This window comes from Halichoerus grypus, chromosome X (assembly GCF_964656455.1).
Source record: "Halichoerus grypus chromosome X, mHalGry1.hap1.1, whole genome shotgun sequence".
NCBI lineage: Eukaryota > Metazoa > Chordata > Mammalia > Carnivora > Phocidae > Halichoerus > Halichoerus grypus.
Window position 1 is genome coordinate 71,241,247 of NC_135727.1, and position 24,027 is coordinate 71,265,273.

Sequence of the window (24,027 nt, forward strand, 5' to 3'; positions counted from 1 at the left end):
TCTGCCCCTCCCCCCGCTCATGTGCGCACGCTCTCTTTCTCTAATAAAAATTAAAAAAGAAAGATTAAAACACGTCCAAGTCTCTCCCATCTTAAAACAAAGCAAAGGCACCTTTATCAATCCCACTACCGATCTTTTTTTTAATTTTATTTTATTATGTTATGTTAATCATACATTACATCATTAGTTTTTGATGTAGTGTTCTATGATTCATTGTTTGTGTATAACACCCAGTGCTCCATTCAATACGTGCCCTCTTTAATACCCATCACCAGGCTAACCCATCCCCCCACCCCTCCCTTCTAGAACCCTCAGTTTCTCAGAGTCCACAGTCTCTTTGCCCTATTTCTCCCCTTCACAAAGTTTGAGAGAACAGTCTAAACTCACTGCCTCCATTTCCTTTTGTTCACCCCTCACACTTGCTCCTCAAACTCCTCTAATCTGATTTCTGCCCATAGCATTCCACTAAAATAACTCTTGCTAAGGTCACCAATGATCTGCATGTCACTATATCCTCTGGGCATTTTTCAGTCTTCATTGTACTTCACTGTTTGGTAGCATTTGGCTTACCGGACACCATGCTTTCCTGCCTTTCCTTCTATTCTTCCAGCTGTTCTTCTAAGGCTCTTTCTTGGTTAACCTTTGTGCCAACTGTCCTTTAGATGATAAACCCTCAAACCTCAGTATCAGTCTTCTTGCTTTATACTCTCTCCTTCAAGTCTCCTCTCTGCCTGATGGTTTCAATTACCATCTGTAAACTGGTGACTCCCAAATTTATCTCAAACACAAATCTTTCTGAATTTAGAGCTTTATATTTAACTATCTACTTAATATTCCCACTTAGTTGTCTGCTATCCCGAAACCTGGCCCTTTTCTAGTGCACTCCAGGTCAGGGAACGTGCAGTTTCACATGCAGAAATCTGGGTGCCAAACCCTCATCCCCTTATCTAAGCCACTGGTCATTCCTTTCCATCACCGCCACCACCACCCTAAGTCTGAGCCACCATTTATCTCTCATGTGGACCACTGAGTAACTTCTTAACATCGTCTCCATGAATCTACTCTTGCTCCACTATAATCCATTTCTACACAGTAGCCAGACCATCATTTCGAAATGTAAATTATCACTGTTACCACCCTGCTTATCATCATTTTTAACACTGTCCATGAGGCCTTGATCAGGTCTCTGCTTCTTCTCCAGTCTCGTATTGGAATACTCTTTCCTGGCTCCCTCAGCTCTAGCCACACCGGCATTCCTTCAGTTCTTCAAATGCACTATATGCCTTCCTAAATCAGGACCTTTTCAGACTTGCTATATGCCTGGCACTGTTCTAAGTGTTTTCTGTGTATTAATTCACCTAACCCTCACAAAAACCCTACGAGGCAGGTACAATTATTTCCATTTTATTTTATATATTTTTTAAAGATTTTATTTATTTATTTGACAAGGGAGATAGAGAGAGCCAGAGAGCACAAGCAGGGGGAAATGGCTGAACAGGGAGCCTGATGCGGGGCTTGATCCCAGGACCCTGGGATCATGACCTGAGCCGGAGGCAGACGCTTAACCGTCTGAGCCACCCAGGCGTCCCAATTATTTCCATTTTATGGATAGGGTAGCTGAGGCACAGAGAACTTGGCCAGGGTACATAGCCAGTGAGTTATAAAGCCAGCATTTGAATGTGGGCAGTCTGACTGCAGTGTCAAAGCTCTTAACCACTACACTTTGCCACAAATGCTTTTTCTTCTCCCAGGAAGCCTCTTCCTTCTTTTCTGCATAGAGAATTCCTACTCAATTCCTCAGATCTCAGTTCAAACATTGCTACCTCAGGGAACCCTTCTCAGCTTCGATATATAACAGAAGACCCTATTCCATAATGTCATACTACCCTAATATAGCACACTATCTCATATGTTGGTATGCTTATGTGTTTGGCATTTGCTTCTCCCACTTAGGCAGTAAGTTCCACGAAGGCAGAAACCGTGTCTGCTTTGTTCAGTAATGTATCCCAACACAGTACCTGGCACATATGTTCAATACATATTTACTGTTGGAATGAATGAACAAATAAGTGACTAGGAAGAAGAGCATTCTTGGCAATAAAAATAGACGTGAAAGAAAACAGAGGGGCAGAACTGAGTATGGTTTTTTATAATTAAGATGGTACTATTAACAGGTAAATTACTTGTATTTTCTATAGTGACCCCTAGGAGGGAGGGAGGGAGACAGAGGAAGAGAAGGGAAGGGGAAGCTTTAGACTAACTGAATAGTAGCTCTTACCACCAAGGAGGAAGGCCAGAGACGGAGTAAGCAGTACACACTGGAAAGAGTACTATATCCTGGAAGGCAAGAAAACTTGACCCCTCCCCCAAGACTGGGTCAATCCAACTACCTCCCTTCTCATCTCCTCTACCAGAGCTACTGAGTTGTTACACAACAGTTTATATTGATACCAGCACAAATGCATGCGCCTAGTCTGTTACCTCTTCCATTCCCATGATTTCAAGCCTCTGTGGTCTCTTCAATCCCTCTACCCTATTATCTGGTTGCTTGCTCGTAGAAGATGACTTTGCCTCCTACTACACTGAGAAGGTAAAAGTTGTCAGGCTGAAAATCCCTCAGTTTCCCTTCTTCTCCCTCTAAATTATTATCACTGTAGTCTTCCTATCCTGACCTCTTTTCTTCGAGTCTTGGGGGCAGGTCTCCCCTCGACTGTCTAAAGCCAATCCCTCTTTATTTGTGTTCAGGATCTCAACTACTTAGAGATGGTCCCTTAGCAACTAGCCCCTATTCTCAGTTTCAGTCTCTCCCAACTGGTTCTTTCACTTGTTCAAGTTTCTTCCATATTTTTAAAAAACAAACAGACATATATCCTTTGGCCCTTGACTATCTAGCCTTTGCCTTCTTTCATCTTGCCTTCTCGAAAAAAGAGCCTACCAGCTTCCTTCACTTCCCTATCTAGCATTCACTGACCAGTGCACAACAATCTGCTCCTGTCATTCCCCTGACCCTCTTTCTCACCGAGGTCACCTTGTTGATAAAAAAAAAAAAAGCAAAAAAACCCCACAAAATCTGGGGCGCCTGGGTGGCTTGGTCGTTAAGCGGCTGCCTTCGGCTCAGGTCATGATCCCAGGGTCCTGGGATCGAGCCCCACATCGGGCTCTCTGCTCGGCGGGAGGCCTGCTTTTCCCTCTCCCACTCCCCCTGCTTGTGTTCCCTCTTTCGCTATCTCTCTCTCTGTCAAATAAATAAAATCTTAAAAAAAAAAAAATGGACACTTTTCAGTCCTTATCTTATTTTACACTTTATAAATTTGTACTTTTGATGGTCCTCAAAACTTTCTTCCCTTGTCTCCCATGATATCATTGCTTTTCTTCCTACCTGTTGGCTCCTTCTTAGTCTCTCTTTTTGTCTTCCCTCTTTTCCCCATTCCTTAAATACTGCTGTTCCCCCAGAGTTCTGTCTTTGGCCCTCTTCTCTTCTTGGCCATTCACTCATTCAGCAAATATTTAGTGAGTACCCTGAATGTGCCATGCACTCTTTGATGTCGTCCACTCTGTAATTTCAGATTCTATCTAAATGCTAATGACTCAAATCTGTTCAGACCTCTCTACGTTAAACCCAAATGGCCAGCTATGTTTGAACAACTGTACTTAGATGTCCCCCAAGCTCTTCAAATTCAAAATGCCCCAAACTGAATCTCATTGTTTCAATTTTCCCACCTGACCTTGTTTTTCCTCCTCTATTCCCTGACTCAGTGATTGGTACTACCATTTAATCAGTTGTCCAAGCAAGAAATCCAAGAACAGCCTTGATTCTCCCTGCCTCCCCTTCCACCTCAAATTTGTTACCAAGCAAGCTCTATACATTCTACTTCCTTGTTTTTTTTTTTTTCTTTCTAATTTGCATCCTTCTCTTTATTTCTATGGCTACTGTCTTTAGTTCAGGCCATAGTTCTCACCTGGGTTATTATAATAGTAGATCTGTGGGGGATATGTTCCAAGACCCCCCCCAGTACCTGAAACAGTGGGTAGTACCAAACTCTATATATACTATGCTTTTTCCTATACATACATACCTATGATAAAGTTTAATTTAGAAATTAGGCAAGTAAGAGATTGACAATAATAACTAATATTAAAATAGACCAATTATAATAATATAACAGTTATGTGACTGTGGTTCCCCCTCTCTCAAAATATCTTATTGAGATACTGTCCTTAGCCTTTTTCTTGTGATGATATGAGATGATAAAATATCTATGTGATGAGTATCTAAGTGAGGTGAATGACATAGGCGTTGTGATGTAGTGTTAGGCTACTATTAACTTTCTGACAATCCGTGAGAAGGAGAATCATCTGCATCCAGACCATGGTTGACCATGGGTAACTGGAACTGTGGCAAGTGAAACCGTGGATGGCGGGGGGGATACTAGTGTAATTTATTTTCTTACTTCTAGTCATACCCACTTCTAATTTCTCTACACTTGCTAGAGTGATCTCCCTAAAACACACATTTCACCACATCACCCCCTTACTTAAAATCTTTCAATGGCTCCCCACAGCTTTCAGGTTGAATTCCAAATCCTCTACTAGGTCATATAAGGACTTTAAGGATCTGATTCTTGCCCACCTCTCTTGCCTCACCTCTCACTGCTCACTTCTTTATCTGCAAAATCTCCAATGCCACCCTCAAACCTTACATATGACGATAAACATGTCAATAGGAATTACTTTAAGATTTTCCCAAACTAAAGGATGCTTAGCTATCATCTCTAAACCTCTGGCAGAGGAGAAGCTGAGAAACAGAAGATCCATCATTCCACTCACATACTTACAATTTTTCCCAACAAATTTTAAGGCCCTTGTACCTGTTGCTTCAGATGATTAAGTTCGGCTGTCTGGGGATCAATATTAACAACAGGTTTGTTCTTGATTTTTCTTGCTCTGTCAGCATAGCGAAGGGTATTTAATGTTTCTTCTAGATTGGAGTCAGCAGGACTCACACAGGCTATCATAAGAGTATGGCTATTACCTCCTAGAGAATCTGAAAAAGAACAACAGGAGGAAATAAAATCAAACAAGTAGGATGCAAGCAAAGCTGTCCATTTGGGTTGGTGGCTTCAAACTCAGAGCTCTAAGAAAAAAATTCTTAAGAATCTGCAAATTTCCTATTTGTGTCAATAGAAAAACACTAAGATTTTTGATGTGTAAATGATATAGTTTAGAATCCTATTCCATGTGTCCCCATTGTTAAGATTGTGATTTCAGCACTTAATCAATTTAAAATAACTGGGGCCTGACCCAAGTAAGTTAGCAGCCACTCTTGGAATTAAACATTCTTAGGATGCCCCCTCTAGGTAGCTTTTAATTCTTCAGGAAATTCTGCTTAACAGGCACTAATAAACAGTAATCAAGTTCATTTTCAGGGACAGAGGACTAAGCACAGTTGTCATTCTATAGATTGCTTGGCTCTCAAAGCCATATATGAAGACATCTTTCCGGTATCATAGAAGCCTGCTTGCCAACAGGTCTCTTGCAAAGCTCTTTATCAATTAGACAGCTCTGTATGTGATAGTCCAAAAATCTGTTTGCCTGTCCCATCTTCAACTTCTCAGCACCATTATTCTGAGTTACTCTCTTATTTTTAGAAACACTTTGGGCTTACCTTGAAGCAGTCGAGTCAACTTGGAATCTCTGTAGGGCACAAAGCCACCCTTTTTGTCATCTCCAAGAGCACTGATTACATTTCCCAAGCACAGGAGGCCTCGGTTAATATTAATACCTAATAGCAGGAAACAAAATTTACATTGTTTGGTAAAGCATCGAACACATACCTGCACAAAATAAAAAGCCTGCAGAAATAATAAATCGTCAATCAAGGAAACTTCTTGATCCTGTTCACTTTTCTGAGGACAAAAGTCTAAATGTTGGATAGGCACACGGAATTTGCTGGCACTTCTTGCCCTTTCCCATGGAAACAAAGTATACACACAGATAACTATCACCATGACAACAACATTTATATATTTACTTTTTATATACATTATCACATCTAATTCTTAAATTAACACTGAGTAATTAGATGAATAGCTGTTTTTTTTTTATTGTCATCTTGCTAAATTATTTTTACTATCATTCTCACCTTACAGATAAGGAAACCAGCACAGAGGTTCACTGACTTGTCTAAGGTCAAACAGCTGGTGAGTGGTAGGCCTGACATTCCATTTCAGGACTTCAGTTAAGTCCTATGCTCTTTCTGTGACACCACACAGGAATACATTTTCTCTTGTTGCTTTAGAAAGGGTAAAGATTCTTTTCCACTTCTTTAATTCCAAGGTTTGCTTTTTAAATCCTGTAATAATCTCTGAGGTCCTTCTAAAGCCCCTGATTTTCCCATGATAACATTTATTGTGTAAAGGCTATATGGTATAGTGGTTAAGTGCATGGGCTTTGGTGTCAGATAGACCTAGGTTCTAATCCTGGCCCTACCACTGACTACCTATATGATTTGGGTAAAGTTCCGCTCTAAAATGAGGCAAATATACCTACCTCATTGGGTTGTAGTGGGGAATTAAATAAGATACTCATACAAAGTTAAATGCTAAAGAAATGGGATCATTTTTGTTAAACTTTTACTTACTCAGCCATACTTTGGACTCCCCTATAACCAGAAACAATCATATCTACAAGATCCTGAGCTCCAGAATTCCTGACTGCATCCCACAATCCTTTCATTTCTTTCATGAATCCTGTTCTTCACCCTTACTGTGACCACCAATTTACTGACACTTTTTTAAAGATTTTATTTATTTGACAGAGAGAGAGAGAGCACGCACAAGCTGGGGGAAAGGCAGGCAGGGGGAGAGGGAGAAACATGCCCTCCGCTGAGCAGGGAGCCCGATGCAGGGCTTGATCCCAGGACCCTGGGATCATGACCTGAGCTGAAGGCAGACGCTCAACCGACTGAGCCACCCAGGCACCCCTGACACTTTTTTTAGAAGATTTACTTTATTTATTTGAGAGAGAGAGAGTGTGTGTGTGAGTGCCATGGGGGGAGGGGCAGAAGGAGAGGGAGAAGGAGAGAAATCTCAAGCAGACTCCCCTCTGAGTGCAGAGCCCAACTCGGGGCTTGATCTCATGACCCTGAGATCATGACTTGAGCCGCAATAAAGAGTCGGGCACTTAACCGACTTAGCCACCCAGGCGCCTCTACTGACACTTTCTTTCTTTCTTTTTTTTTAAGATTTTATTTATTTGAGAGAGTGTGCAAGAGAGTGCGTGAGAGAGAGCACAAGCGGGGGGGGGGAGGGGCAAAGGGAGAGGGAGAAACAGACTCCCCACTGAGCAGGGAGCCTGACGTGGGACTCTATCCCAGGACCCCGGGATCATGACCTAGCCAAAGGCAGACGCTTAACTGACTGAGCCACCCAGGTGCACCCTGCCACTTTCTTTTCTTTTCTTTTTTTTTTAAAGATTTTATTTATTTATTTGACAGAGAGAGAGACAGCGAGAGAGAGAACACAAGCAGGGGGAGTGGGAGAGGGAGAAGCAGGCTTCCCGCGGAGCAGGGAGCCTGACGTGGGGCTCGATCCCAGCATCCTGGGATCATGACCTGAGCCTAAGGCAGACGCTTAATGACTGAGCCACCCAACCGCCCCACCCTGCCACTTTCTAATATTCCCAGTAGATCATTCTCTCCTGGGCCTTAAACTGGACCCTGTGATCAATCATTTCAATTAGGCTTTCCCAAACACTCACCAGACCCATGACCTTCTGCCTCCCTATCATGTTAACTCCCAGTCACAAGTTAAACCAAGTATATGTGTGTGTGTGTGTGTGTGTGTGTGTGTGTGTGTGTGTGTGTGTGTGTGTAAGTTTCTGTAGGCTGCAATGCTGAAGAAAGTCACATAACCAAATGGACTAGATCCATTCATTATAAAACATTGCTATCTGACTTTAGGTGAACCTTTCGTCAATTGAAAATCTTTTCTTCCTCATCCCCTACTTCACCACGGCAGCTATTCTAAACATTCATCATTTTCAAGACTGTAAATCTCCTTCCACTCTATTAGTGGATGATTTCAACAAATACACTGTGGAGATCAAAGTTATCCACAAGGGAAGGTTTTCCCTCTCCTCAACTCACAGTCTTTTTCTTTGCAGTGGTTCATTCATCCCTCTCCTTGTTTCAGAGGAGTAAATAACCACCTTTATTTCCCCTTCAGCCTCTGCTGGTTTGCTTCTGTTCCTTCCATTTTCTCTGGGACCCTGGATCCTTGGATCTTCTCCCTCTCTCTTAGATCTTCAACTTATTTTCCCTTCACGAATTCCTTCTTTTCAGTCTATATACATGCTCAAATCACCCCAATCTCAAACAAAAACAATTCCCTCAAGCAACCATTCCTTTCTTTTTCCTTTATTGCTAACTGAAAGGGATACCATTTTCAGGGCCATTTAGCCTATCTAGGATGTGAAGGAGAGTCTGCGAAGATTTACCAAAGCTGCTTGCCAATACCTGTACTAATTCTTGTATTAGTTCATTCTTTTCTTTTCTTTCCCCTTTGAGCCACACAGAACACTGTGCCATCTTATTGGCTCATATCCCATCTGGGATGTAAAGGAGAGACGGGGAGGTTTTTCAAACCTGCTGAGCAAAACTTCCATCTATAGTTTCATGCAAAAACAACAATAAAAAAGTCTAGATGAACCCTGAGAAGAATCTATGGCAACTAGGATCTAAGCAAGAATCATACACTTGGTATGTATAAAGAGGCTGTTTTTTTCTTCTTCAAATGAGAATCGGGGCTTTGGGATAGAAAGGAGCAAGGGAAATGAATCTCTAGAAGGAAACCATCACAAAACGGGATTTGATTTCCTGTTGTTAAGAGATTTTAAAATGACAAATTCTTAACATGGATGGAGTACACATCATAAAGACTGGGAAGCACATGTTTGCAGAGATTTAAATTTCTGATCGAGGACGGGGTATGGAGAAAAATGTCCAGATAACATTATAAAATCAGAAGGTATTCTCTCTAAGACTGAGAACAGATCAAACAAGGAGAGGATCAAGAATACTATTTGACATTTTTGGGTATTTATTTACTATGGCAACAAATAAATAATAGAGATTTTAACTTAAAAGGGAAATATAACTTGTATCATGGTGGCATGTTGCAACAGGTTTCAGAACTAGAACAGAAGTAACAGGGGAGAACAACCAGGTAGGAGAGAAATGAAGCAGCTCCATATGCAGCAGCTCTCAAATGGGGATCTTTAGCTTTTTTTTTTTTTTTTTAAAGATTTTATTTATTTATTTGACAGAGAGAGAGAGATCACAAGTAGGCAGACAGGCAGGCAGAGGGAGAGGGAGAAGCAGGCTCACCGGTGAGCTGGGAGCCCGATGCGGGGCTCGATCCCAGGACGCTGGGATCATGACCTGAGCCGAAGGCAGACGCTTAACCGACTGAGCCACCCTGGCACCCGATACTTTAGCTTTTGAAGGGACATTTGGCAATATCTGGAGACATTTTGGTTGTCACAATTTGTGGGTGGCAGTGAGTGCTACTGGCATCTAGTGGGTAGAGGACAAGGATGCCACTAAACATCCTACAAGGCACCAGACAGCCCCCCAAATTATTTCATCTAAAATGTCAATACTGCCACAGCTGAGAAACTCTGCTCTATAGGTGAAGAAAATATCTGCGAGCCTAAGGCAGGTAGCCGAGTAAAATAGGGTGAAAAACAGAAGTAATATTATAGTATCAATATGGTCCACCTAGTTAGAGAGAAAGGGAATGATCTGTTACTGCAACAGCTCACAAAACTCACAGGAATAAATACTGAGAAGGGATAGAGTGAAAGGGAATTTGATTAGAAGACAGAATCTTAGTTCAAACTCTGCCTCTGCCACCTACTGATATGTGTGACCTTGGACAAGCCACTGAAACTTTCCTTTATTCATAAAATAGGTGGAATACATACCTTACCATATTTTCATCCAATGTGATCTACAAAGTGCTACCTACACATAAGTTTTTATTAATAGGGTGGACAAACTTGGATAATTTGGGTATCTACTAAGCTATGTGAGGCTGAAAGTAGAGCACCTGATAAATTCCTAATCCACTCTGACGACAGTTTCTTCACTCAAAAGATACCGTGAGTGAGTAAGGAAATGGCTGCTTTGGTCTTCAAGATGACACACACAGAAGAACTGATTATTTAAATAAAATGATGGGGATCTGTTTGTTGGGGACCAAGGGGCATGGTTATACACCAGTATGCTAGCTGTTACGAAAACAGATCTCCACAATTTGGGGAAAAGGCAGCCAACTTTCTGGGAACAGGACGTCTAAAGGGGAAAAAAGGACACAAGGCTTTCAAAACACAAAACTGTAATTATCTAGTCACAAATTATTTCAATAAAAAAAAAATCGACGTATCGGGGTGCCTGGGTGCTCAGTTGTTAAGCATCTGCCTTTGGCTCAGGTCGTTATCCCAGGGTCCTAGGATGGAGCCCTACATCGGGCTCCCTGCTCTGCGGGAAGCCTGCTTCTCCTCCCACTCCCCCTGCTTGTGTTCCCTCTCTCGCTGTGTCTCTCTCTGTCAAATAAAAAAAAAAAAGAAAAACCGACATAGTTTCATAGAAATCAATGTGGCAAAGAAACTCACACAGAAAAAGAACACAGAGCATTATAGGAAGTTCTGTTCAAACACAGGAGATTGGCCACCAGCATTTCTCTCCTCTCCCTCCTAAAACACCACTAAATGGAATTTTAAAAGTACTTTACCCACCAGATCACAGAACATAGGAGAGAACTATTAGTAGACAGGAGGTTTCAACATATTTTTAGAGTACTGGTAGATAAGCAATAACTAACTTAGCAAGATAGAAGAAGCTTCAATCTAAAGAACCTGCAGGGGGACAATAATGGTGATAGTGATAATAACAGCTGAGTTTATATAGTGTTTACATAAGCCAGACACTATTCTAGGTACTTTATACATAGTAACTCATTTCATCCTCACAATAGTCCTATAAAGTATGATTATCGCTATACTGACATATAGGAGAGTTGAGGCACAAAGAGGTTAGGGAAGTTGCCTAAGGTCGCACAGCTAAGAAGTGGCTGAGTCAGAATTCAAATATAGGCAGTCTGGCTCCAAAGTCCATGGTCCTAATCTCTATGCTCTATGGAAATGAGCTGATAGGGTCACTCAGCGGCAGCACCAGGTACATTGGAAATCATTCCCAGTCTCCTTAATGGGATTGTTTTTCTAACACCCACCCATTAAATGTTGATATTCTCTTGAAACTGTCTTGAGCTCTTTTCTCCCTATATATACTCTCCCTAGGTTATTTTATACAGCCTAGAGTTCCAATAAAAACTATAATGAATGAGTTACTCATCTGCATCTCCAAACAAGACCTCTTTCCTGTTGCCCAAAGCTGTATGTTGGCTGCCTACTGAATAACCTCCAGTAGGCTGTGCCCACAAGGCATTGCATGAAAATACCGAACAAAACAGAATTCATCTTTCAGTGCCAATCCATTTCACTTCCAGCACTGTCCTTTTTCATTTTCTTGCCATCTAACAAGTCATGCAACAACCAGCCAACCTGGAACTCTTCCTCTTCTCACCCCACACATCTGAGTCCTTTTCATCAAATACTTAGTGAGTAGGTACAATGTTCTAGGCACTGTGCTAGTTATTAGAGATACAAAGATGACTAAGTCACAATCCCCACTCTCAAGGAGTTCATAAATTAAAGGGAGAGAGGGACATAAACAAAAATAATTGCAAATAGATAACATTAAAGGAAGAGATATGTATAGTAAAAATGGGTTCTTGTAAGAGGGAGTGGTAAATGTTACCCGGGAAGGTAAAGGAAGGCTTCAGCAAAGAATTAAAAATTTGAGCTGAAATGCGAAGGACGATTAGAACAGTGCCAATGGAGGAGAAAAGGGTAGGAAAGAAGAATGTGAGGGCATTCCAGACAGAGGGCATTCCAGACAGAGGAAGTAGCACATGTCAAGGCACGTATTTGTGAGGAACTATGGGTAGTTCAATATCAATACAATGTGCCGAGGTAGGAGAAGAAGAGTGACAAATAAGGCAGTCAGAGGACAGCTAGGGAGAGATCATAAGTGCATGACAGATATGTCAGTCTCAGGTGTGTGTATTTATCCTGTAGGTCAGTGGTTTTCAAACAGTGTTCCTCAGAACCTTAGGGATACTGTAGGGAACAGCAGAGAGCTTCTGCAACTGTAATTTGCCTTTTGTTTTTTAAGCTTTTTTTATTGTGGTAAAATATGCATAATATAAAAGTTACCATTTTAGCCATTTTTAAGTGTACATGCAGTTTGGTGGCATTAAGTACATTCACACTGTTGCGTAACCATTACCACTATTTACAAATATTTTAACTATTTTAAGAACTGCCTTTAAACAGCTCACTCCAATGTGCTATATTTCAAATCTCAACATACTGGAGTCTACCAACACATCTTGTGCGGTGAGGTTAGTTAAGTTTCCTGCAGTCTTTGAAAGTACCTCTAACATTTGTGCATACGTTTGACTTTTCTGCAAATGTGGATTTTCAGGTTATGGCTTTGCATAGACTCTTTCCTGGTCACATGCTTGCGCATGGAAAATTGTGCAAGTTATCATACCACTATACACGAGTTTGTACTGAAACACCAGACAGAGGCAGTTCCTCAATTCATGCACTCTTCACTGCGTCATGGTCAGTTGCATAGTACCAAATGGATGTTCGCAATCTACATGTCCACCGATGGACGAATGAATACACAGAATTCCATGCGTGCACACACACGCATATATACGTACAATGGGATATTATCGAGCCACAAAAAAGAAGGAAATCCTGCCTTTTGCGACATGGATGAACCTTGAGAACATTATGCTAAGTGAAATAAGTCAGATGGAGAAAGACAAATACTGTAGGTTCTCACTTATAAATAGAATCTAAAAAAGCTGAACACATAGAAAGAGAGTAGAATGGTGGCTGCCAGAGGCTGAGGGGTAGGAGAAATGGGGAGATGTTGGTCAGAGAATATAAACTTCCAGCTATCAGATAAATAAGTTCTGGGGATCTCATGTAAAGCATGGTGACTAAAATTAACAGTACTGTATTCTATACTTGATAGTTGTTAAGAGAGTAAATCTTAAATGTTATCACCACACACACACACACACACACACAAATGGTAATTATGTGAAGGAGTGTGTTAACTAACCTTATTGTGGTAATCATTTCACAATATATATGCATATCAAATCATCACACTGTATACCTTAAACTTACATATGTTATATGTCAATAATATCTCACTAAAGCTGGAAAAAAGATTAAATGAGATCGTGCATATGAAGAACTTAGCCAATGGCACTCAAAAAAAAAAAAAAGTTTCAGTGCTTCTTGTAAACTTTGCAAGTATCCTGTTAGGCATTTATAGTTATTACATAACATAAACTAGGGAAGGTATTGCTAGTGATACAACTTTGGATTTAAATGTCCTATCATTTGAAACTCCTGGATCAGTTTAATAACTGAATTGAATCCTGAGGTTGTAAAGTGGGCTGTTAAAAAGTGTTTATAATTCACAACTACATATCAGTATGAATCAGGATTTTCTTGATAATGTGTCACCAGAACAAATTATAGGAAAAATTAGAGCGAAACCTTAATTAAGATTCTGTCATCCAGAATCCCCATCAATGTCATATACTAAGAATTAAGAATGTTCACTAGAGCTTAGTTTGTAATAGCAAACGTCTGGAACCAACCTAAATGTTCATCAGTAGGGGAACGGTATAATAAATATGATGGTATATCTATACAATATATAGACATGAAAAAGAACATGGTAGAGATGTGTAAGTTAACATGGAACAAACTCCAACATATATCATTCAGTGAAAAAAATAAAGGGTAGACTAGAATAGACTACCGTGTATGCTTCCATTTGTATAGAAAGAGAAAATATCTAGAAATGTGGATTAGAGATTTGGGAAAAGAGAAAAAATTACTCTTCATTATACTACATTTAAAAAAAGCTTTTATTTCAAAATAATTATTCAGATTCACAGGAAGTTGCAAAGAAATGTATAGGAAAGTCTTGTGCTCCATTCCCCCAGCCTCTCCAATGGTAACGTATTGCACAGCTATAGTTAACATTAGAAAGTTAACATTGGCACAATCCTGAGCTTATTCAGATTTCAGCAGTTTTTACAGGTACTCGTGTGTGTGTGTGGTTCTGTGCAATTTTATCACATGTATAACTTCATGTAACCATCACCAAAAGCAAGATACAGAACAGTCCTATCACCACACGGCTCTCTTGTGCTACCCTTTATAGGCATACCTACTCTTTTACCCTCCAATGCCCAACCCCTATTGACCATTAATCTGTTCTCCCCCATAATTTGGCTATTTCATGAATGTTTCTTTTTTTTTAAAGATTCTATTTATTTGAGATAGAGCAAGAGCAAGCGAGAGAGAGAGAGAGCGCACACAAGGGGGAGAGACAGAGAGAGAGAGAGCATGAGCGGGGGGAGCGGCAGAGGGAGAGGGAGAAGCAGGCTCTCCACTGAGCAGGGAGCCAAATGTGGCTCGATCCCAGGACCCTGGCATGACCTGAGCCGAAGGCAAACGCTTAACCAACTGAGCCACCCAGGCACCTCTATTTCAAGAATGTTTAAATGGCATCATATAATATGTAACCTTTTGAGACTGGTCCCCCTTTTTTTTTTCCAACTCAGCATAACAATAATCAATCTAAGTTGTTGTCTGTATCAAGAGTCATTCCTTTTTACTGCTGAGGAGTATTACATGGCATGGATGTACCATATTTTGTTTAACCATTTGCCTACTAATGGACATTTCAATCATTTCATTTTTCGTCATTACAAATACAGCAGCTATGAACATTCATGTACAGATTTTTGTGTGAACATATACTTCCTCTGGGATAAATGTCCAATAGTGCAATTGCTGTATTGTTTGATAAGAACATATTTAGTTTTAGAAAAAACTGTTTTCCAGAGTAACTGTACCTTTCTACATTCCCACCAGCAATGTATGAGACATCTAATTTCTCCACATTCTTGCCAGCAGTTGGTACTGTCACTATTTTTTGTTTTAGCTATTATGAGAGGTGTGCAGTGATACTTCATTGTTGTTTTCATTTGTATTTCCTTAATGACTAAGGATACTGAACATCTTTTCATGTGGTTATTTGCCACCTGTATGTCCTCTTCGGTGAAATATCCGTTTGTGTTTTTTGCCTACTTTGTAGTTGGATTGTTTTTTTACTATTGAGTTTTCAGAGTTCTTCATATATTCTAGATACAAGTCCTTTGTTGTACTGTATTTTTTATCATGGAAAATTTTATGATATACCAGTTAATATAAAGAAATAAATTGTGATTATAAACTAGTTCTAATATTCTTATTGTTTGAAGACTGACTTACACAATGTTATAAACCTGAACTTATAAATTTATGTGAATATAAAACCCGTTCTTTGATTTATTTCAACTGTTAGAATTTGTTGTAAGATTTCATTTAAAAAAGAGTTCTTCTGCTTTAAAGGGAAGGCAGATAAAAAAAATCTGCTGTAGATGATGGAAACAAATGAAAGTGTTTTGGGGGGGAGGGGCAGAGGGAGAGAGAAAATGTAGAGCAGGCTCCATGCCCAGGGCGGAGCCCAACCTAGGGCTCCATCTCATAACCCCAAGATCATGGCCTGAGCCGAAATCAAGAGCTGGAAGTTTAACCAACTGAGCCACCCAGGTGCCCCACAATTGAAAGGTTTTAAAGAGGGGGTATACAGGATCGAATTTGGATTTTATAAATATGCCTTTGGTTGTCAGTTGGAAGGTAGATTTGGGAGTCAGAAACTGGTGTTTAAGAAACCATTTAGCAGGTTATTTTAATAGTTCAAGTGAGAGATCTCTAAGGACTGGAACAATGGAAAAGGAATGAAGGAGATAGAAGTCAAAGGTATTTAAGACATAAAAATGACATGACCAAGCAACCTCTTCAATGTGGGAGATGAGAAAGAGAGAGAATGAATACAACATGTGCTCATATTCCGGGAATAAGGCAGATACACATTCATCTGGCCAGCCAACACTTACTGAGCACCAACTGTGTACCAGGCACAGTGCTTGGCACAGGTGGCAGGAAAATAAGAACCAGTCTTTGCGTTCAAGGAACTCAAAGTCTAATGGGAAAAACAAACAAGTAATTACAACGAAGAAAAGAGAGGATGCAGTGAGACTTGGCAGGGTGGCAACTGACTGGGAAGGGAAGCAATCTATATCATGATAAGATTTTAGGTTATAGGCTTTTAGGTAAATGCCTTTGTCAAAACCCAGCTAACATACAGTTAAAATTTGTGCTTTTCATTATAAATTCTACATTAAAAAATATAAACAAATATTAAACCCCAGTTAATAACATGTATGCTTGAGTATTTAGGAGGAAGTGTACTAATGTGTGAAATTTACTGTAAAATGCATTTAAAGGGGCGCCTGGGTGGCTCAGTCGTTAAGCGTCTGCTTTCGGCTCAGGTCATGATCCCAAGCTCCTGGGATCGAGCCCCACATCGAGCTCCCTGCTCCGTGGGGAGCCTGCTTCTCCCTCTCCCACTCCCCCTGCTTGTGTTCCCTCTCTCGCTGTGTCTCTCTCTGTCACATAAATAAATAAAATCTTTAAAAAAAAATAAAATGCATTTAAAAAAGAATATGGCTTAATGAGTGGATAGATATGTAATAAAGTAAATATAGTAAAATGCTAATGGTGGAATCCAGATGCTAGGTACAGGGCTGTTCCTATAAAATCTTTTATACTTTGCTGTGTCTTTGAAAAATTTCATAATGAAATGTTAGGAAAAAACACTATGGAACACCAGCTGATGGACTGACCCATATTAGAGGTTTCATAGGTGGGTGACATCTGAATTGTGAATCGAAATATTAGTAAGAATTGTCAGTCAGACCAAAAGGGAGGAAGAACTCAGGCATTCAATCAGGACCAACTACGAGTCAGGCACTATGCTGGGCCCTAAGGATTCAAAGACGAATAAGACACCTTTGCCTGGCTTGCTGTCAAGTCAGCCATTTTAGGAGATGACAGTATTACAGAGTTGGGTTAGTGTTAGTGCAGCAAAGAGGTAAGCACGGGATGGGGGTGGGGGATTGAAGGTGGTCAAAGAGAGTTTCTTCAAGGGGATGAAATCGGAGCTGAGTATTGAAGGGCAAAACAAAATTAGCCATGTGAAGACAGAAGGAAGGCATTTCCAGCAGAGGGAGCAGAATGTACAAAGAAGCATAGAGAAGAGAGAACTTGGCATACTTCGAATGGCTAAGCAGATTGCAAGGAAGGAGTGGGGATAGGGGAAGCTGGCCAGGTAGGCAGGGCTAGAGCACAAAGGTCATGCCAAGCAGTGTGATACAAAATGAGGAGCTATGAGAAGAGCTTTAAGCAGGGATATCCAGTTTGGGAAAACATCTTGGCTGCTGATTGGTAGATGGCTTGGAAGGGTGCCTGGCTGAAAAAGATAGGGAAACCAGTTGGAAAGCTTGCTCTAAGCTAAGAAATGCTGAAGGCCTGAACTAAGGTAGTGGTAGTAGGATCAGAGAAAAGAAAGTGATTTGAAAGATGAGAAAGTAAGACTGAAAGAGATTGGCGACTGATGGGATTGGGAGGAGGAGCCAGAGTGCAGGAAGAGCATGGCTTGATGACCCAGTTTCAGGCATGGGTGACTGAGGGGATGTTGGTGTTATATACTGAAGGTGATGGAAAGGGCAGGTTTAACAGAGGCAGGGAGAGATGAGGAGTTCAGTTTTAGGTATGTGGAATGGGAGCTGTCTATGGGACATCCATGAGATGCCCCACAGGCAACTACATTTATAGGCTGAAATGTAGCTGTGAGATTTGGGCTGGAGATAAGAGGTTTGGGTGGGGCAGGATATAGGCAGGAGTTATAAGCATCTAAGTGGGTGAGACCACCTAGGGTGGTGCAGAGGTGGCAAGGTGATGGGCCTGAACAGTGGGAAGAGAAAGAAAAAAATTGCAGGACAGAACCTGGGCTGTTGCAGGTATGGGTGGATGAAAGAAGAGGAGCCTGAGAGTCCTCAGAAAAGAGGACACCCAGGAGACGGCAGTGTCACAGATCCGAGGGAGGAAGGAGACTGTCCAGATGAAGGGGCAGGGTGCCAGACACTGTGGAGTCACCACGTAAGAGAATGACTAAAAAGAGCCTAATGGATCCAGTCTTTCAGGTCACTGGGTGACCTCAGCAGGGACAGGTGCAATGAGATGAGGATGGAGGGCTGGCAAAAAGGCAAGGTGAAAGGTAAAAGGAGAAGAAGAGTAGTATGAGGAGGAAGAAGGATTTTGTTTTGTTTTAAAATGGGAAAAATACATTAGAACACTTCTATGCTGGGGGGGAGGGGTGAGGGAAAGCCAGTAGACAGGGAGAGGTTAAAAAGCACAGGAAGAATGGGGCACTTGATGGAACCAGATTTGCAAGGCAGTGGAGAGGGAAAAAACCCAGCAGAGAACATCATACAAGTACAACGGCACTGAGATCTGAAATAAGAGTGCTATTTGGAAACGATGAGTAGACTGCTGTGGTTGGAACCTTGTAGTCCGTAGGCAAGTGTGGGAGGTAAGCCTGGAAATCTAGAGGGGCCAGAAATTGCCAATGTAGTCCCCTGGTACTATACAATCTCAAGGAGAAAAAAATACATTAGAAGATGAAATGGTTTCAAGGGCCACATTGAAAATCTAAGACTTCTGGTTGGACCTGGAAAGATGGCTCTATTGTAGATAGTCTGATGGGGGAGGAGAGGATGACTGCATTCTGGGAGAGAAGAGATGGCTGTGCTGAAAGTGCACAGAAGCCAGAATTAGCAGGGCATGTTGTGAAGGCTGTGTAGCTGGGGTGGAGTGTGGGCAGAGGAAGCTGTGAAAGATAGCTGAGGAGGTAGGCTGGGACCAGGGTACAAAGGGTCTGGAAGGCCTGGCTATGGATTTTAGACTTTATCCTGTAAGCAGTGATGTGCCACATCATTTCTAATCAGGGAAAGTACCATGTACAGAGTGGTACTTTAAGGAGGCTAATGTAGGTATGGTATTTAGAATGGAATGCCTCCTAGGAGCCAAAGTATGAGGAGGCTCTTCACCAGGTATGCAGGGTGAAGGCACGGACTTTGTAGAGGCAGCAGGAACAGACTGGAAGTGGGCGCATCGCTACAATATTGCTAAGGAAGAACTAACAGCAGGTAGTGAGTACTCATTTCTAATCGAGGAGATCATGCTGGGTGCAATAATTGGCATAAGGGAATAGGAAGAAAAAGCAAAAGAGAAGGAAAAGGAATAGTTCGAGTTAGAGAAAGAACTAAGAGAATGATGATTTATGAAACAGAAGTTCCAAGAAGGGTATGTTCAAATGTCAATGCCACTAAGAGGTCAGGTAAGATGGGCACTGGGAAGAACCAATTCGTTTTGGTAATTAAGATATCACTGATAATCTTTTACATAGTGGTTTTAGCAAGGTGGATAAATACAGACTATCAAGAGAGTGAATCAGGTTCCTAGATAGACAAAATCAATATTAAAAAATAAATTTTATTTCCATATGCCAAAAACAAAGTCAGAATATAAAATTTTTAAATATTCTACTTAGGCTAGTTACATGGGTTTGTTCAATTTGTGAAAATTCAGCAAGCTGTTTGCTTATATGTAATTTCCTAGTTCTAAAGATTTTATTTATTTATTTATTTATTTGAGAGAGAGAGGGCAAGTGGTGGGAGGAGCAGAGGAAGAGGGACAAGCAGACTTCATGCTGAGCGTGGAGCCCAACGCGGGCCCCAGTCTCATGACCTTGAGATCATGACCTGAGCTGAAATCAAGAGTTGGGACACTTAACTGACTGAGCCACCCAGGTGCCCCAATTTTCTGGTTTTATATTACACTTCAATAAAAAAGTTTTTGAAATATCACTTCTAAACCCATAACTATATGGTCAATTAATCTTCAAGAAGCAGGAAAGACTATCCAATGGGAAAAGGACAGTCTCTTCAACAAATGGTGTTGGGATAACTGGGCAGCAACATGCAGAGAATGAAACTGGACCACCTTCTTACACCATACTCAAAAATAAATTCAAAATGGATTAAAGACCTAAATGTGAGACCTGAAACCATCAAAATCCTAGAGGAGAACACAGGCAGGAATCTCTTTGACATTGGCCATAGCAACTTCTTTCTAGATAAGTCTCCAGAGGCAAGGGAAACAAAAGCAAAAATAAACTATTGGGACTTCATCAAAATAAAAAGCTTCTGCACAGCCAAAGAAACAATCAGCAAAACTAAAAGGCAACCTATGGAATGGGAGAAGATATTTGCAAATGACATATCCAATGAAGTTAGTATCCAAAATATAAAAAGAATTTATAAAACTCAACACCCCCAAAACAAATAACCCAATTAAAAATGGGCAGAAGACATAAATAGACATTTCTCCAAAGAGGAGATACAGATGGCTAATAGACACGTGAAAAGATGTTCAACATCACTCATCATCACGGAAATGCAAATCAAAACCATAATGAGATACCACCTCACACCAGTCAGAATGGCTGAAATTAACAAGTCAGGAAAGGACAGGTATTGGTGGGGATGTGGAGAAAGGGGAACCTTCCTGCACTGTTGCTGGGAATGCAAACTGGTGCAGCCACTCTGGAAAACACTATGGAGGTTCCTCAAAAAGTTAAAAATAGAACGACCCTATGATCCAGCAGTTATACTTTGGGTATTTACCCAAAGAATACAAAAACACTAATTCAAAAGGATACATGCACCCCTATGTTTATAGCAGCATTATCTACTATACGGAAGCAGCCCAAGTGTCCATCAATTGATGAATGGATAAAGAAGAAGTGGTGTGTGTATATATATATACACACACACATACACACAATGGAATTTTTTTTTAAAGATTTTTTTAAATTTATTTATTTGACAGAGAGATAGCACAAGTAGGCAGAGTGGCAGGCAGAGGGAAAGGGAGAAGCAGGCTCTCTGCTGAGCAGGGAACCCGATGTAGGGCTCGATCCCAGGAGCCTGGGATCATGACCTGAGCCGAAGGCAGCCACTTAACCGACTGAGCCACCCAGGCGCCCCAACACAATGGAATTTTTATTCAGCCATAAAAAAGAATGAAATCTTGCCATTTGCAAGGAGGTGGATGGAGCTACAGAGTATAATGCTAAGCAAAATAAGTCAGTCAGGGAAAGACAAATACCATATGATTTCACTCATATGAGGAATTTAAGAAAGAAAACGAGTGAGCCAAAGGGAAAAAAAAAAGAGAGAGAGAAACCAAGAAACACACTCTTAATTATAGAGAACACACTGATGGTTACCAGGGGTAGGGGGGTGGGTGGGAGGATGGGTTAAATAGGTGATGGGGTTTAAGGAGTGTACTTGTTTTGATAAGTAGCAGGTGAGGTATGGAACTGTTGAATCACTATATTGTACACCTGAAACTAATAGTATATGACTGTACGTTAACTGGAATTAAATAAAAATTAAAAAATGTATCACTTCCAAAACTGTCAAAATACAAATTACCTCTGAATAGAACAAAAGATGTATAAGACTTCTACAGGGAAAATTACTGAGAAATATTAAAGAAGTCCTAAATAAATGGGGAGATATATTATGGACATAGATTTGGAAGACGTAATTTGACTTAATGAAATGGAGTGCCCAGAAACAGACCAAGGCATATTTGGGCCTTAACATATGACAGAAGTGGCACCGCTCAGCAGTGGGGAAAGGGCGGACTTTTTATTAAATAGTGCTCAGACAAATGGGTATGTATGTGGAAAAGTGAAATTGGACCCCCACATCATACCATGTACAGAAAACAGTTCTAGGTGAATTAAAGAGTTAAAGGTGAAAGGCAAAACTGTGAAGCTTCTATTAGATAATCTAGAAGAATATCTTCAAGACCTTGCAGTACTGAAGTATTTCTTAAACAGGACACAAAATAAAGGAATCATCTGAAAAAGGAGTGAAAAGATAAGCCAGAGATGAGGGAGAAGATATTTGCAAAACATGTGGGAGTGGGGAAGTTTGCAATACATATAACTGAACAGTGACTAGAACCTATAGTATATAAAAAACTACTTTTTAAAATCAGTAACAAAAGGACACAACAGAAAAACGGGCAAAACTAGGCCAGGTATTTTATAGCAAAGAAAATGTATGTGGCCGGGGCGCCTGGGTGGCTCAGTCAGGTAAGCGTCTGCCTTCAGCTTGGGTCATGATCCCAGGGTCTTGGGATTGAGCCCGGCATCGGGCTCCCTGCTCTTTGGGGAGTCTGCTTCTCCATCTCCCTCTGCTCCTCCCCCACTCATGCACACACACACACACACACACACACACACACACACACACACTCTCTCTCTCTCTCTCTCTCTCTCTCTCCTCTCTCCCAAATAAAAAAAAATCTCTAAAAAAAAAAAAAAGAAAGAAAATGTATGTGGCCAAAAAACCACAGAAAAAGGTGATCAACCCTTTTAGTCACTGAAGTAATGAAAATGAAAACCACTATGAGGTTTATCACTCCACACTCACTAGACTGGCAAAAATTTTAAATTCTGACCAGTGTTGGGGAATGTGGAGCTACAAGAACTTTCATACCTTGGAACACTTTGTAAGACAGTTGGGTGTGTACCCTATGACCCAGTAGCTTTATTTCTCAGTATTTACCCCAGAAAATCCTTTTTAAAAATATTTTATTTAAATTCAAGTTAGTTAACATATAGTGTATTATTAGTTTCAGTGGTAGAATTTAGTGATTCATCAGTGGCATATAACACCCAGTGCCCTCCTTAATGCCCATCACCCAGTTACCCCGTCCCCCCACCCACCTTCCCTCCAGCAACTCTCAGTCTATTCCATATCGTTAAGAGTCTCTCATGGTTTGCCTCCCTCTTTGTTTATTTATTTATTTTAAAATATTTTGATTATTTGCTTGACAGAGAGAGAGAGAGCACAAGCAGGGGGAGCAGCAGGCAGAGGGAGAAGCAGGCTCCCCGCTGAGCAGGGAGCCCGACGTGGGACTTGATCCCAGGACCCTGGGATCATGACCTGAGCCGAATGCAGCTGCTTAACCGACTGAGCCACCCAGGTACCCCTCCCTGTTTCTATCTTATTTTCTTTTTCCTTCCCTTCCCCTATGTTCATCAGTTTGTTTCTTACCCCAGAAAATTCTTACGCATATGCATCAAGGTATATAAACAAGAATGTTCATAAGGACGTTGTTAATAATACCCCAAAACTGGAAACAAATGAACTCTCCATCAACAGTAGAAAGAATAAATAGTGGTATAGTCATATAATGGAATACTATACTGAATTGGAAATACAGGAACCACAACTATATGCAACATAGATGAATCTCTCACACACAACATTGAACGGAAGATGTAACACACAGATGATTACATACAGCATGATTCCATTTATATAAAGTTTAAAAATAGAACAAAACTATGCTACTTAGATATTTATACAAAGGTGGCACTACCATCAAGGAAAGCGAGGGAATTCCCATCACAAAAGTCAGGAGTGGTTACCTCTAGAGGGAAGGGAGGAGGTCATGACCCGACAGGGGTATACACAGGTGCTGGAAATCTTTTGTTTTTCAACCTCCGTGGTACTTACATGACTATGCACTTTATCATTATTTATTAAACTATATACATGATCTATGCAATTTTCTGTACGTATCCTGTATCTCATCAAAAAATGTAACTAAGAGTGAATCACATGTGTTGCTAAGCAGTGTTAACTTTTCTGAGGAGCTTGGCTCTAAAGGGAAGGAGATAGGGTAGCAGTTACAGGAGGATTCAGGAATGAAGGAATTTGGGTGCATATGTTCACCAAAATACATATACAAGAATATTCATAGCAG

The 24,027-nt window shown here is 40.8% G+C and overlaps 1 protein-coding gene across 2 annotated transcripts in view; it reads right to left on the reverse strand.

Annotated features, from left to right (window-relative positions):
• Positions 1–24,027, reverse strand: part of KIF4A (kinesin family member 4A) — a 114,917-nt gene that overhangs the window by 65,766 nt on the left and 25,124 nt on the right. For both annotated transcript variants that reach the window (XM_078064664.1, XM_078064665.1), the window contains exons 8-9: positions 5,666–5,782; positions 4,869–5,044 (exon numbers count right to left, since the gene is read on the reverse strand). In XM_078064664.1, coding sequence (XP_077920790.1) covers positions 4,869–5,044; positions 5,666–5,782 — 293 coding nt within the window. The remainder of the gene's footprint in view (positions 1–4,868; positions 5,045–5,665; positions 5,783–24,027) is intronic.